The sequence below is a fragment of the Lates calcarifer genome, linkage group LG11, assembly GCF_001640805.2.
Source record: "Lates calcarifer isolate ASB-BC8 linkage group LG11, TLL_Latcal_v3, whole genome shotgun sequence".
NCBI lineage: Eukaryota > Metazoa > Chordata > Actinopteri > Centropomidae > Lates > Lates calcarifer.
The window spans coordinates 9055292-9071708 of NC_066843.1; the positions used below are offsets into that span (position 1 = coordinate 9055292).

At 42.7% G+C, this 16417-nt stretch overlaps 1 protein-coding gene across 1 annotated transcript in view; it reads left to right on the top strand.

The window, feature by feature from the left end:
• The window catches only part of LOC108902671 (brain-specific angiogenesis inhibitor 1-associated protein 2-like), a 51401-nt gene that overhangs the window by 5832 nt on the left and 29152 nt on the right, over window positions 1–16417 (top strand). The window contains 2 exon segments of the mRNA XM_018704618.2: window positions 7373–7448; window positions 10618–10704. Of these exon segments, the coding sequence (XP_018560134.1) occupies window positions 7373–7448; window positions 10618–10704 (163 nt within the window).

The window sequence follows — 16417 nt, forward strand, 5'->3', positions numbered from 1 at the left end:
TGTTTTGGAATGCAGTGGAATCTGAGTGTTGCAAGGAGGAGGTCAGCAGTAGGACCCTCGCACAATTCATCCATAATTCATCAACACTCTTTTCTGGAAGCTTTAAAGCTGTCACACAAAATGTGAATTCACTGATATCCCTTCCATGTAAACAGTGGAGTAACTGAAGCAGAAATGAAGCTTTTCATTGCACAATGTGTTGCGCAATCTGCTCATCTTCTGTTTATTACTCTCCTGCTTTTGAGCCGGGGTCTTTCGCAATTGATTAGAGTTAGAACAATATTTTGAGGGATTTTATTCCCTCAAACCAAAACTAAATGGGTCTTTTGCTGGTCAAAGAACTAAAGCTAGCAAATAAGTCTGGGTCTTGGTTGCTGTGGTAACTAGCGCCTGTGCTGGGTTAGTTGAGTGGCTGATGCCGGGCTGAGGAGGGGGTTCACACGCTGGCTGTGCAGATGACAGCAAAGCAAACAAACACAGTAAATAGCTGATCTCCTGGCGAGCAGATTATTTGTTGTGCACTGGCAGCAGGAGACACTGCAGTTAGAAGGTGGGAGCAGGACAAAGAACCTGAGAGGCGACTTGGTTTTTCGTTGTCCTCCACCTGAGCACCCTTGTAGATAACTACAGAACTCAAGAGAGTCATCAAGCCTCAAGTCCAGTCAAATTGTCATTGAATTCGACTAAATTGTGCCTTTTGGCTGTTGCCGTTTCAATGGCACAAAGCAAGGCCTCTGATCATGTATCTGTTAGTGTTGGCAAAGCTTCATGAAAGGACAAACCACGTAAGGAATACCTTTCCTTCAACGTGACAAAGCACTTAACTTCCGCCATGATGTGGCATGTAGCAGTATTGTTGCGTTGCTGATTTTGTGGAAGTTTACAGCTGGCATTCACCCTCTTTACTGTCCAGTTAGTGAAAGATTATCCCAAATGATCAGACTGTGTTTCTCTCGCAATCCCAATTTAGTGGTATTCGCAGACCAATCCTCTTCTACCCAATAGCTTACGCACCACACAGTCCAGGTAGCCAGGTGAAGATCGCGTTTGCATAGCAGACAAGGGTAAGATCATGGGGCGTGTACTGTAAGTGAACAAATGTTAATAAGAGGTGATTCATGGAGTTTTACGTCAATGAAGGTGCATCTTTCCTTGGTTAACTTAGGTCTTGTCTTATCAAGTCTTCTTAGTCATGTTGGACTCACAACCATGACTGGATACGCAGAATTACAATGAGAATATATGATATGAAACTGCCTTTCTATTGTGGTATGTCCATACAAAAAAATAGATTTACAAAAAGAGCAGAGCGATATAATTACTTGATGCAAAATTCATTACTGTGTTATTTAAGATTCTGCTGGCTCATGAGTTTTAACATGACTTCTGTGGCCCCAACCTCATAATTGGATTCATGCTACTAATATGCTTGCTTTAGCTGGACAAAGAGATCACCCGGCTTTCAGAGAGAAATACTTCTCGTCATGTCGAGTTGTCTATTTCAGGTACAATAGATACCCTGATCCTGATATAACACTGAGGTGATTTTTATTGGGAATTGCACATTGTGCTTTCAAATACACTACTAAATTAGAACTGTTGGCATGATATACACAGCGTCGTTATCCGTAACATAAGAGCAAGTGCTGAAACTGTCAGTATATGCTGCATCCACTAACAAAGCACTGCCTGGCACATTTTGAAGTTATAAGAGGAAAGTCTTTGGTCTGTTTAGTATAGATGCCTGTCTGTGGCTGACGTGACTGATGTACAATAGTATGTTCTGTTCACTCCCATAACAAAAGAACATGAGAACTGTGCAGCCTTCTCAGCTCACGTTGTTGAAGTTTGCTCTGTTCAACACAACTTGGAAAGGACACAAATATTCACATGGTATTCTTGGATTTGATATTCGTCTTGGCTTCCACTGAAAGCACATGCTGTGCTTACTGCAGTATTAGTAAGGCTTTAGGTATGCAAGAAGGACAAACTTCTTCATGGCATCCTCTCAAAGCATATACCTGGACTTTGGTCTGAAATAAGCATGTACCTGTCTGTGTGTTTTTCTGTATGTGTACTTTAGAAAGTTCTCTAGGCTGTCTTCTAGATGTATTTCAGTAAGTAATTGGCTGTGTTCCCTTCACTTGCACAATGATTCTTTAGAGTCCTAGTACTCCACATCTCTATCTCTTGATAACTCACAAACTATATTGCAAGAAAATGATCTGTGGTCTGTAAATCTGAGATTGTCTGATCTGACAAAAAGTTTGCTACTGTCCCTTTTGAGATAATGGGCAAAGTCAAAACACTGACTTGTGCCTATTTTTGAGCACAATCTTTAAATTAATTTGGCATTCTTCTGGTGAAATGTAATAAGATTTGGTATGCAACCTCTCACAAGTGGCTCTTGTCTTTCCAATATAGCGTATAAGCCTGTCATTGTCAGCGACGGCAGCAAGGGGGAAAGTTACGACATACAAGCAATTTGTGATGAGCTGTGCCAAATTGACTCACATGGGAGAAGGGACCAGGCCAACAGAAATAAACAACTGTAAATTTTGACCCAGACCGGCCTTTTGAAAAATAAACCCACACATTCTTTTTACTACAAAACTCTAAACTTCTGTTTACCAATCAAATTGATTACTATATAAGTCCATGCACTGTTCAGACTTCTTTAGACAATTTGATTTCCTCTAATTTGTTGTTCAGACCTCACTATCCACCCTGTTATTTGCACTGTTGTGCAGGAGAGATTCGTGTGTTCATGCATTGCTAATACTGTGTGTGCACTGGTTCGTGTGGTTGTGAAGGAGATGTGCAAAGATAAATAAATTGCATTTAAGTTGTTTTTCTGGAATCGACCGACCTGCACAGTATGGTGGATGCAGAGCAATTGCAATAATATCCATACCCATAGCTGCCCTGAGGCAAAACTAAGTGGCATTGATTTTATCTTTATTTATTTAATTTTAGCTAATGTCTTCTGCACACATTTGCATAATTGCAAAGTTAATTTTAAAACGTGTAACTGGACAAAAAAAAATAGAAAAGTGTTTACTTAGCTCGGCTTGCTGTGTTTCTTTTCAGTAAACACTCCGCAAGTATTGCCCCTAGTGTTATCCTTAAGGATCGCATACTAATAACTAAACATGATATGGTACAATTAGCAGTTTTCTCTTAGTATGTTCAGGCCAATTTCAGTGAAGTCACTTAGGCAACAATGGGATTTCCCCAGGAAAAGTTCAGCCAAGGTGGTGAGACACCCAGGTCCTGACGTGTCCTGTCTCGGCCCAGCCCTCTTCGTCGATCAGCGCAGTCAACCAGACATGGGATTACACTTCAACCTGACTATTTTCTCTTGTCACAGTAATTAGTTCAGAGTAAAAGGTCTCGGCTGTCCTCCAGCTGATGGAGACCCATCATAAACTCACAGCACTCCTCATTAGGAAAGAAAAGACCCAACGTGCAGTTGTCATGAGTCCATCCACACATTATCCACTTTCTATACATTCCTCCCTGATTACATCATTATGCCTGGCTGCCTCTGCTGCCTGCCACCACATGACATGTCCGTACTGTCCACACAAATACAGTAATTGGCGGCCTTAGTACTCATCTGATCCCAGGCATTTTTGGGCCTTGTGGCAGTTTTGCCATGTAGAGGAGAGAACACGGAGAAAGGAGTGAAAGGCAGACGAGAGGGAAACAGATGATGGCATTCTGGCTTCTGATTGCGTGCGATTTCCCCCCCCGGTTCTAATCAGCTGGTGTTACTTTGAAATTACCCCCTTTGCATGTCATTACTGTGTTTGTGTGTGTAGGTGTAGGAGTGTGTGTATGTGACAGGAGAGAACAGAATGATCAGAGATGGACGAGCATCTATTTCTCATACACTGACCTTGTTTCAATTGCTACTTCTGCCCTGTGGAGAAATTCATTTGGTGAGAAATTTGTGGAGAAATCATTTTAATCCTCACAAAAGGGTGTCAGACAGATTTGATTCATTTCGTAGGAGACATCTCTCTGCCCTCTTATAATTGTCTGCTTTAATTTTTGCCCCGAGTGCTCCACAATGAATTAATTCAGCCTTCATGTACATGGTTGCAATATGGACAGCCGCTCCATCTCTTGAAAGGGCAAAAAAAAAAAAAAGATTACACTTCAGCCATGACTTATTTCTCATTTTATTATTTCTTTAATTGAAAGATGATACAGGGAGTGTGTGAATGGAAGGCAATATATGGCACATGATTACATACCTTTTGTTCGTAATTCTTAGAATATTACGTCCTCGCAATTTTCCACTCAATCACTTGCTCGATCTCTCTCTCTCTCTCTCTCTCTCTCTCTCTCTCTCTCTCTCTCTGTCACACAACTTCACGTGCCTCCTGGCCCCATTTCCCAATTAGCTGCCACAATTAGGATAACAATGTAGTACAAGAGAACTGGGATGACAAATTTAGCAACAATGGGAAGAGACGAAGAAAGAAACTACCTCACATTTTTTTTCTCCCTCTCCACTTCCCCTTAGCTGCATGTCATTTAAAATGCACTGTAATTTATGTCTCTTATATAATAGTTATACCAGTGGCTAATCGCCTAATTCTTTATGTAAAGTTGTTCCATAACTGTGTTTATTCAGTGCCAGTAGGTCAGCGCGTGTGTCTGCGTGTGTGTGTGTGTGTGTGTGTGTGTGTGTGTTGTAAGAAAGGCAGCCGGGCCTGTGTCAGCTACCTTTGGCCTCCTCAGTGGGAGAGTGTGCCGTAATGATGCTGCACTGGGCTTTGCTTTTGTTATGTAATCCTCCCACCGGTTTGAAACACACACCACTCTTTATTAGAGGCCTTGTAAAAATGTAGGTGTGTGCATGAGTACACACACATGTGCGCATGCATGAATACGTGCGTGTTTTTGATGCACGCATTTGTGCGACCTCATCCTCATCAATGAGCTGCTCTTTACAGCAGAATCAGGCAGAGCGAAGAAACATTTAGGAATAAACATTTCCTTAGCAAGGTCCTGAGGGATGTGTTAGTCTTTTATCTTCCCAGAGGCAGAGAGAGCAGGGATACCTTTTTATACGAGCACTGTGTGCTTGAAGATGGGATTCTCCCCCCCAATTATGCTTCCATCCTTCTAATATATTAGTCTAACAGAGCCAGATGGTAAATAAATGGAGCCGGTTTAAACAAGAGTCGCTGTTATATTCGTTTTTAATGCTCACTCTGCCATTGCTTTGCGGTAGCTTTGAAATAAGTTTATGTAAAACAATACACTGACACTATGCCCCATGTAAGAAATTGATGAGCTGTGTATGCCCCCCCCCAGGAATAACTGTTGACTGTGTCTTCAAAAGAAGTTTCTCTCCAGAATCTTATTGCATTGCTGAGAGCAGCTGAGCTGGCGCACAGCGGACTTGCTGCAAGTCCATTTTGCTCGAGGACAAGACCCAGTTAACAGAGGAGTTGGAACTTTAATAGGGAGGATGGTGACCTCTGGTTTCAGCCAGCCAATAGCCAGGGGAACCTGAATAACACCTGACCTGTCTTTTCGCTTACCGTCATTACTTTCTTCCATTTTCACAACCACCGAGGCAATGTTAAAACTTTTTATACACAGTTTGCACAGGTTGGTATGCTTCCAAAATGCAGCAAAGTGTAGAAACTTGATTAATTGATTCAGTCAATGGAAATAAAATGAATTGGCAGGTTCCAGCTTCTCGAAGACATATGATATGATACATACAGGAAAATATACGCTCATTCTTGTGTTATTATCAGCACAAGTGAACCTAGCTTAATTATATGAGAGGTCCAGTTGCATCTTTCACTGCTGTAATTAGGGATGACTGACTGCCGCTTTTTTTTTCGTTGTCCTTATTTTTGTATTTCAGTCCAGTTATTGCTGCACCGGCTTTAGATGCAAGGGCAGTCGCCGAGAGGCGTAGTAAAATAGTTACTGTTGGTAATGAAAGTATCAGCAGTTTATGTCTGACTCATTGGTATTTCTACTGTAGGTGGGTTGTGCTGCACTCAAGCCACTTGAACTACAACTCCTGACGGGATACACGCCACAGCAAAAGCACACGCGCGCACACACACACACACACAGTCCTATCCAAATCTTGGCTCTCATTAAAAAACAAAAGACAGACAGCGGCAAGATGAAGGCAAAAGCAAAAATAAAAAAAAGAAAGAAAGAAGAAAAAATGCTGAGGTCTTACTGAAGAAATGAGGCATATGATTTTCAAGATGAGCTGCTGGGGTTGTTTCAGGTTGACACTGGTGGCACCTTGCCATATTATTCTGCTACAGTGTGGAATTCAGGCTAGAAGCAGATTATTAAGTGTTTCTCCTGCAGTATTGATGGCTTGTGTAAGGGACTGCTGCTGCAGCAGTGTTGTGGTTGTCTCTCTCTCTCTCTGTCCCCCTGGCTCTTCCTGACTAGTTGACTAGGGACCGGCTTAATTGGAGGAAGCCCTGGAGGAGCACAGGAGGAGGAAAGAAGGGAAGAGGTAGACGAGAAGTAGAGGAAACGATGGTGGTGGAAAATGTCAGACATCACGCATTCTCTGCATTTAGACTGACTCAGCCCGCAGTGTAGTATGATACTGTTATCTCTACAGTAATGTAGCATAGTGCTGCTGCCATGACAAAAAATATGCACGGTTTGTTTTTATAATGAGAATAAGATCATTGTCTTGTTATTAGGTACTTTAATGATATAAGGATAAGGATATTTTTACCATTGTTGTGGCATGGCAACATATTATGGTAAGAAATCTCAAGAATTGTGGCAGCTCAGCCCTTATTGTTTTCATACAGTAACCAATGTAATAGAAGTAATTTCATGTAATAGAAGTAATTTTTTCGTCTAGATGCTGATGAATTATGGCCAGAAACATCTTATATTATCTGTAGAATCTGCTCTTCTCTCCAGCAGCCATAATGAGCCTTTGTGTCCATCACCTAATGCTCTTGGGTAACTATATGCTTCCCTGTCAATGCAAATTTCCCAGTCACTTTGTTTTTCAGTACATGCCATCGTCAACCCCAGCCTCTCCTGCCCTCCTCCCACCTGGACTATTTCTCACCATAAGAGGGGCAGGATGTGGGTGGAGAAACCCCCCATACCCGCCTTCATTAACATTCAAGACAATTGCAGAGAGTGCTCAGAGATTCTGTCGATGGCTGTTTACTCCTTTATGAGACAGATTTTGTGCAGCTGAGGGAGGTTTGTGTACGTCAGAAAGAAAGAGAGGCAGAAAGAGAATGAATAGAGCAAGGTGTAAGTCTTCTCTCCCCTTGACCCCCGCTCCGCTGATAAGTGAATCCTCCACCTCCCATCCATGTCTTATTTTCTCTTTCAGACCATCATGGAGCAGTTCAACCCCTGCTTACGGAACTTTGTTGCCATGGGGAAGAACTATGAGAAGGCCCTCGCCAGTAAGTACTTTTTTTTCTCATTTATTTTCTCTGTGCTCCCTGTTTCACTGCAGGTTCAGGCACACGGCCAAGCCAGCACTCTCTCCATTTCTCTTTCTTTCTTTGTCCTTGTACATATCTATCTACCTATCTTCCCTTTTGTCTTACTAAAAAAGGACAGTATTTATCCTCCTGCCAAATGAGTAGACCTTATCATGTGGTGCACAGCCTCTGGCACGGCTTCTGCACTGTAGTGGATTTGCATTCAGGATAACACAAAAAAAGCCTCTAATCTGATGCAGAAGTGAGGATAGCTCACTGTCAGTAGGTAAATTCACAAAGGGAAATGTGTGGATATATGGTTGTTGCATCCTAAACACTTTCAGTGATGCACTGTGCTTTTGGTAACAGTGTATGCAAAACTTTCCCCCAAAACGCCCCTCAACCTTAACACAAGGCCGCACCCCCCAGTCCAACTAATCCAGCAGTGAGTGGGGCTTCTCCCTCACCCTCCCCAGTCCTGTGCTTCTTTCCCCTGACACACACAATAACTAATCCTGGCCTTGGTGTGTAGGTAGGAGACAGACTGGTAGGGACTCACTGAGCCATTAAAGACCCACTTTGCAGGATTGGCTCGACCCAAAGGGCTAAGAGGCTCTGATTTGTGGGGGCAGGGGATGGGAGGGCACGCTTCCACCCATATGGTGCAATCACTGAAATTATTCCACACCAGAAATGCCAGAATGGCTTCATGGGTAGGCTTGCTAGATCTGGAAATGGGCGCGTTCCAACACAGCATTCAGTCAGCTGAATGTTGCAGCACTTGAAAAGTGTATAAGCAACAGATGCGTATGACTGAATGGCCCTGACTGCCTACTAAAACATGGCCTGGAGCTTGTTATACAAGTCTCCTGACAGTGCGAGGAGGACAATGCAGGTAGAGGAAATGATGGTTGTCCTGATTAAGAGATGAGTGGTTTTTCCTTCTCTTCTCGACTGAAGGATGAGTGATGGATCAGTAGCTCTCAGATGAGCCCCTCCCCTACTGACTGTCTGTCTGCCTTGCAATCAGAGATCTGGTAATCCCCTCCGTCTGTTGCTGTGAGCCCCTCACCACTCATTTCATTAGATAGAAGTAAAGTATCTGTATAGATCCAGCTTATCTACTCAGCCACCCTCCAACTGTACACACACACACACACACTCTCACACACTACACCAGCAGCATCAGCAAGAAGAAAGTGTCCGTTGCTTGGAGATCTCTTTGAAAATCTGCAGCAGCTCCCACCATCCTACTCGCACAACTCCCTACCACACATGTACAGACACACACACATTCACACACACTTTCCACATCAAGCAGGGCAGGAGGTCTGCCCAGCATAATGAAGAGAAATCAGCCGTGATGCTCAGGGGGCTCTGCTCTCAGTTCTCAGGTGTTCCCCCAGCAAGCACGGAAGGAGGAAACACAAGCCGTCTTCTGCCGTTGACTCAGCTGTAATTGGGATTAGCATTCGCATATGTCCCTCAGCCTCGGAGCGAAGCAGCTAGGCTTCCAGCCTGGGAGACCCCCCACCCCCCCTATCGCAGGGCTGCATCTGTCTGCTAGAATTAGCCTGCCCCTGCCAGGCTATTGTTGTAAATGTATCTCTCACCTGGCAGCTGTCTGCAGGCACAGGGCCCATCTGTCACCTGGACCGCCGTTGAATTCACCTCCAAAAAACAGTGGCCATTATTCACTGGAGATGGGCTGATAGGCAGCCTGTATGGCAGTAGGGCACAAATCACTGGAAGCTGACTCTACCCCGTTCGACCTTTGTTGGCCAGCACAGGAGCAGTTGGAATAATAGGGGCCTTATTGATCTGGGCAACCAGGAGTACTCTTGATCAGTGAAAGAGAAGAAGAGATATGGCTGCTGATTAGGATTAACCTCACTGATTGTTTTTGTGTACGCTAAAGATCTAGAGTAGAAGTCAAGCATTCTGTGTGTACATTAGTAGGTGTGTGTGTGTCTGTCCACAAATCTGCCATTTAACACCATACATTTTAAGGGCCATTACACCAATATACCTTGTATTGATGCCAGAGGGAAAGTTCTTTTACTTGCCTTCTTTAATGAAAACTCAGTGCAGTGTCGGCCACATAACAGCACACCTGAAACCAAACCATCCAGTGTTGCCAGTAGGTCGAAGCCCTGTACAGGCATATGCACCATGATCCATCAGCTAATCAACAGTCTCCCAGAGTCCCTGTGTCTTCCTGCTGTCCAGGGTTCAGACGTATTGACAAAAAAGATTAAACAGAACAGGAGAGGGAAAAGGCCAGTGGTGGTTAACAGCATGACACTGCTATTCCCTTGGTGGGACAACAATGTTTTCTCAGAGCTGTTGGCCCATTTGAGCATAGATAAAAGAAAAAAAAAGCCCAGGAATGAAGAATGTCCCCATGCTTTTTTTTGGACTCAAACTGGCCCACCTGATTTACCACACACTACCTCCCACTTACTCCGTTCCAGAAACATCTTCTAAAATTGGACAAGTTTTGATAGACTCACTGCAATGTGTGGTACATATTATATGTCACTAGTAGACAAGCTGCTGAAACATGTACCAAGCAAAGTAAATGTTTCCAGTTTTTCTGTTTTGAGCAACATTAATTCATGCTTCACTGGATTTGATGTGTAGGCAACATATTGTTACTGCAAAAAAAATCCTCCAAATATTAGACTTAATGGCTCTCATTCACCTCGGGGTTATAATAAACCAACTTTTCTTCTCATTATATCGCTAAGCCAGAAACAAAACATAACAGAGAAGAGTTTTCTATGATTGTGTGGGGTACCCAGCAAGCACAGATTATCTGTCAAAAAATAATTTCCTCTTTGCAATCAAGCCAACAAGATGATGCCGAGTAATTACGTTGCAACATCAGTGTTACCTTATTTCCTGATGGCAAGAAGCTGTGATTCACTACTTGAAAAGCATCTGTGGAAAAGCAGAGGTAGAAGGAAAGAGTATGAGGAAGGAGAGGAGTGCGAAATATATTTCACTGTCACCGGCCCATAAAGCTGCCTTCTGGGTTCACACAAATCTTAACTGCATAATGGTTCAAATTTGAAAAGACACACTGTTGCTGTAACCTTTAACTCAATAACCATGCTGCTCTCTTTGCTGTTGTCTTTGCTCATAGATGTGACATTTGCTGCCAAAGGCTACTTTGATGCTCTGGTCAGAATGGGTGAGCTGGCCAGTGAGAGTCAAGGATCCAAAGATTTGGGTAAGTGACTGACATATACTTGATAACCTCCATTTTTTTTCTCTCTCTCTTTTTCTGTCTTGATGTTGGCCTCGTCGCACTGACCTTTAGCAGCAGCAGCAGCAGTTCTTTTATGCAGTTACATACACGAACACGTCAGCTAACATCAACTTTCTGTGTAAAAATGTGTCAGGGGAAGCCAAGTAGCATTCAGAGTGAGTGTGTGGGTTGATACAGGAGGTGTTTTTTAATTAGAATTTTTACTGAATCATTGTAGTCCTATAGCAGTTTGTTGTTCCGTTGTGACCTGGAGGAAATCATTTTCTTTTTTTTTTCAATTTATGGGCCTCTTTTTGTCAGAGAAATGTCGTCAGAGAAAGGAAATATGTAACTGATGAGTGCAGTACTGTTAGCACCGTGAGGTGGGAGCTGAACATCATTTATTTACAACAGTATAGACGATGGCAACGTGTTGTCATGCGAGCTGAAGATTACATTTTAGAAAAGCCTTTTTATTTGACTAGTAGGAATTTGCCAATTTGATGCTTTTCCAGTATAATAAGCTTTGATTCTGTGTGGAAAATTGTATCAGTATAGCAGATGTCAGACATGTTGCAGCTCATGTGATGTGTGTATGTCGTGTCAATTAGGTGTGTCAGTCTGCTTGTGTGTGCGCTCCGGTTACAAATATAAAGGTCAATTGGAGAAACAACACCTGGTCCTCTCATAGTGAGTAGTTTCCTAGGTGATCGGTGTCTGTGAGTGTGTTCATATTTGCTGTGACCAGCCCATGGGAAATCAGCCTCCTGTTTGAAGAGATTCCCTTTGCACTGATTGTGCTTTCGACTGCTTGATCTGCGTAGAAGTAGCTGTTGATTTGACGGGGCCTTTGTTGCAGTGGTGCTGAGGATCCAGTTTGGTTTTCCTCCAGCCCAGCCAACAGGGACTGACATGAAAGTGCTCTCAGGATGTTTTATTCAGCAAGCGGCCCTCTCTCTCTCTCTCTCTCTCTCTCTCTCTCTCTCTCTCTCTCTCTCTCTCTCTCTCCTCCCTCTCCTCCCTCCCTCTTTCTCTCTATCTCTCTCTATTTCGCAGCCTCTGTGAGGTTTTCCACTGATTCCAAAGTTTACAGCAGTACCTCCGTGTTTAACTGGAGCCCTGCTTACAGTAGCAATCTCTTCCAAGGCAGACATCCTCAGCTGAACTTGTCATGAAACAAGAGCAATATGTACGCGATCTAACTGACAGCTTATCTATCTCTTCTTGCACCACACAACACTTAACAGCAAGGAATTCTGTATCATTTCAAAGAATACTTATTGTCAGGCACTGTTAAATGTGTGTTCACATTTTTTTGTGTGCTGGTAGGTGAGTAGACGTCTCGCTATTGACCAGGGAAGAAAAATTACAAGTTTTGGAAACTGCACACACGTGTGTGTGTGTGTGTGTATGTATATATATATATATATATAATATAGTGTGTGTGGGTGGGTGGAAGTATATCAATGTACTACCCTCTTTTGTCACAAGTGTGTATGAGGGACCTGAAAACTGATTCCATTTTCAAAAGCCCTGCCTGGAGGAAGAATCTGCAAGGGACTGGATATTTGAAATGACTCATCCTTCTGGTCAAACGACTCATCTTCTCTGTCTTTATATCTGTCTGTTCTTGTCTGTGCTCATCAAGCTACAGCAGAGACTGAATTGTTCTGTGCTGTTGTAAGTTGTAAAAGAAAGGTTGCTAGCCCCTGTTGTTCATTGTCAGTCTCTAGTACAATGTACCAGCTACACCCAACACAACCCTGCATGCCACTGTGATTCCCAGGGGAAGGATTGATGCTGTTTTTTTTTTTTCCAGCTCCCTGTTTTTTTTTTTTTTGTTTGTTTTTTTAAAAACTTTTTTTGAGTCCACACCCTGAGTTGTCCAGTGCGTTGACCTTCTGTCTGACCGTGTACAGGGGTGAGTCCCAAACCTCAGAGCTTCCTGTTTTACCGGTGGGAGAGCACAGAAATATCCACAGATCAGAAGAAAAGAGAGTACTGGAGGTTAGCTGAACAAAGCACAACCTGATATTGTTTAAAGATATAGCTTTTAAAAATTAATCTTGCCCTAATCTTTTAAGAGATGTTGCCATGCACAGAATTTGAATTGGTTTATCATTTCACTACAGTAGCCTTATGTCTCAATAGCAAATTTCACTTGCTTTTAATATTTGTATTTAGGGAGATTTTTAAAATTAAATACCCACTATGGTGATATTAAGGCTTGAAGAATGGTATATTTTGGATCCCTCAGGTCTCACAGGCCTTCAGACTCAGTAGTGAAGATTGTTCCTTGTTTGTTTGTTAGATTTTAACTCCAACCAGGCTCTGTTATGTTGTCTAGATTTGAAATGCCTGACCCCAGTAGCTGATAGAGATGGACATCTGAGTATAAATGGAGAAATGTCTGTCTGTCTGTATTACAATTTTCTTACAACCGCTCATCTGATTGACATCAAACTTAGCGGGTGTGTTGCTGAGGACCCAGTGAACTGCATTGTTGACTGTGAAGTATTCCGGATGAGCGGTTCTCGAGAAAGCTTCAGGCATCACCTTTCTACATGTTACTTGACATAAAGAAAAAGGTGTAAATACACTACCAGGGCAGTGCAGCACCCAGACAATTTACAGCACACACATGCCACGGTTTTAAGAGAGGTGGTATTTTATACATGGTATATATGGTATCGTATAATGTTGTATTTTTACTGAGCCTGCACATTAACAAATACATCTTATTTTCCTGTTGGGAGGGCTCCTTATTTTCGGTACATTTTTGTAATATATAAGTCTGTATGCCGAGACTTGACCAACACAGGCCAAGCAATCAGCCCCTACTGACAGGCACATTTTAAACTGGCACTGCACTAGCAAGTGTAAACTCAAGCTTGAAAGCATTGTGTTAGGCACCCAAGTGACCTCATAGACACTACATCAATGATTTTCAGCTCGAATCAGTTACATGATTGACCAGTAGGCATCATGTCATACTGACAAATACCAGCTTGTTTCTATCAGCATGTATGCATGCACACACATGAATGTGCATGTATGAGTTTGAGCTCTTGTTGCACCTCTTTAAAGCCTGTTAATTCCATGGAGGCTCAGTAAGAGATGGGCTGCAAATGGTCCCACCTACACACCTAAGAGTCAGCAGCTGCTCTCCATTTCTTTCTTCCTCTCTCCTCCCTTTTTTCCTCCTGTCTTTCACACACACACACACACACACACACACACACACACACATAAACATTATGCTTAAAACAGGGAATGAAATTGCCTTGTGAAGTAATGCCCTCTGTTGCTGTTTTATAATCAATACATCAACATGCACTACACTCTGGCTTGAGTCTTAATTCATTCTTTGGGAATGCAGTATGTTCCCACAGGAATCCACCCTTGTGTGTTTGTACTATTATGTGCATGCATGTGTTCATGCCTATTATCCTTACATGGTTGTGTGCGTTTTCTGTGCATAAATCTCCCGTCGGTTCTGTGTGTTTATACAGTATGAGTGCTCTTTTAATCCACTTGTGTATATCTCTACCTAAAGAGACAGAGTCTCTCTCGTGCTCTCTCTCTCTCTCTCTCTCACACCAGCCCCACTACTCCCACACACTCCCTCCCACATATCCTCCTCTGGTTGGGCTAATCATCGCCTGTCACTTCTCCACCCACACACACATGCATACACACGCACGCACACACATGCTAACACACACACACACACACCTGCTCTCCCTCCCTCATTTCCCTCTTTTTCCCTTCTCTTCCTCTGTTTTTGCCATCCTCCTCTTCTTATATCCCTCCTCATGTAGAAGGAGTGAGCATTTATTACCTCAGTGACATTTGTGGCTTCCCAACCCTTCTAGGGAAATATAGAGCTTGTGGTGCTGGAGATATTTATGACAACCTAACCAACCAGCTCTGCTCCATTGTGTTTATATTCCTCTGAACTAAGATGTTTGTTATTTACCACCATGCCTGTAGCCAAGGAAGCTATTCACCGGTTTTAACTCCCCCTAAAATTCTTTCCTAGAACTCCTTTATCTTTGTTCTGAGTGACAGAAGCCCAACCAATCAGCCAACTTTGTTGTTTACAAAAAAGATTTTGATTGGCTCAAAAGTCAAGTGAATCAGCTATCTTCCATTCATGTTTTACAGCATGAATGCCAAAAGCAGGGAGATGTGAAACATACTGTTGCCCAGACAAATCTAGTTTGAACATGCATAATTTATCTGAATTAATTTAAAGGCAATCCCCCTATGCTAAGCTACTGTAGATACACCACATTGTAGAATTATTGTCTATGATGCCTCCACTGCCTTATGTGCCTTATATTTTTCAAATAATCTGGTGTCATGAATATCCATCCAGTGTTCTCCACTAGCTTTCTCTATTCTGCATTTGCTAAGAGAAGAACCTAGCCTACTTAACTGATAGTAGGGTATGCAATGGGTCAGATGGCCAGTGCATTTTAGGAACACCACCCGCTGGACTACAAGGTACTTTCTGAAAAAAAGTCACCGCCCTACAACATTGCTGTCAGAGCACACAGACATAAAAAGATGTTTTTGATATAATATGGACAAACACAAGACAAACAGACCTGAAGTTACTCTGAAAGACCCAATTTTATGTATGTATTATCTTTGTCCTACTTGCATATAATATACTGGCACAACAGAATAATGTAGCTGTTATAGCCTACATACTGAAGGTAGATAGGTTTCTGGCCACAGGCCTGTTTTACAACTCGCTGCTGTGGTCAGCCTGTTCTTTTAGTGTCCTCAGGTGAAGTAGAGTTGAGAACTGGCTGGGTGTGTTCCACAGTTCTGTCCTACATGGCTAGTGTTTCACTATTGGAAGAGTGAAAGTACTGAGTATTAGCCTAATTTTAAAGCATGTGTAAGGCACAGCCATAATGTATTATACTGTATGTTAAATTCCAGATAGCTTTCTTTCATCCTGTCCTCTTATTAACAGTAAAATAAACTCCTCTCCACCATTTGGCTGAATAGTCTATTTTTTAAGAACATGAATGTGAAGTGCTTACAGTTCAGCCTCCCCAGCCAGAGGAAATCAAATATCTTTCTCCCCTCTTGTCGACTTCTGTAACCCTGCTAATTGCCACATTTTAATAACACACATGTATGATTCAGCACAAAGACGTGTCTTTTGGGAAATTACATGCGCTAGGAAAAAAAGAGGCCATATTAAACTTTACTCAACTAATGGATTGCTTAGGTTGCTGCTGGGGAGAGGGCCAAAAAAAAAAAAAAAAAAAATTTCATAGCCCTCCCAGTTTAAGGTTCACACAGGGAAAATGAGGCTGCAAACCAATGTAGTTAATGGATCTAGGACATAAATGTTCAGTTTCTGTGGGTAAGTGGATGCCGTCTGAAAGGCTAAATGACACGTCTGTTGTTAAGAGCAGAGGTTAGCGGTGGCGGATGAAGTGTTACCTCTGATGTGCTGCATTTGAATGAGCACCCACGAGCACACATACTATATACATGCAGCTCTCTCTCTGTTTCCCCTCTCTGTCTCTCTCTGTCTTCAGTCTGGCCTACCTCTCTCCTCCTCCAGCACCTGTCCCTGTTTAAATGAGAGCAGAGGAGCTCTTTTCTTAGCTCTGTGCCACCATCCCAGGGGTCCCTGCCTTCTCCTGCTCTATTTCTGAGACACGCA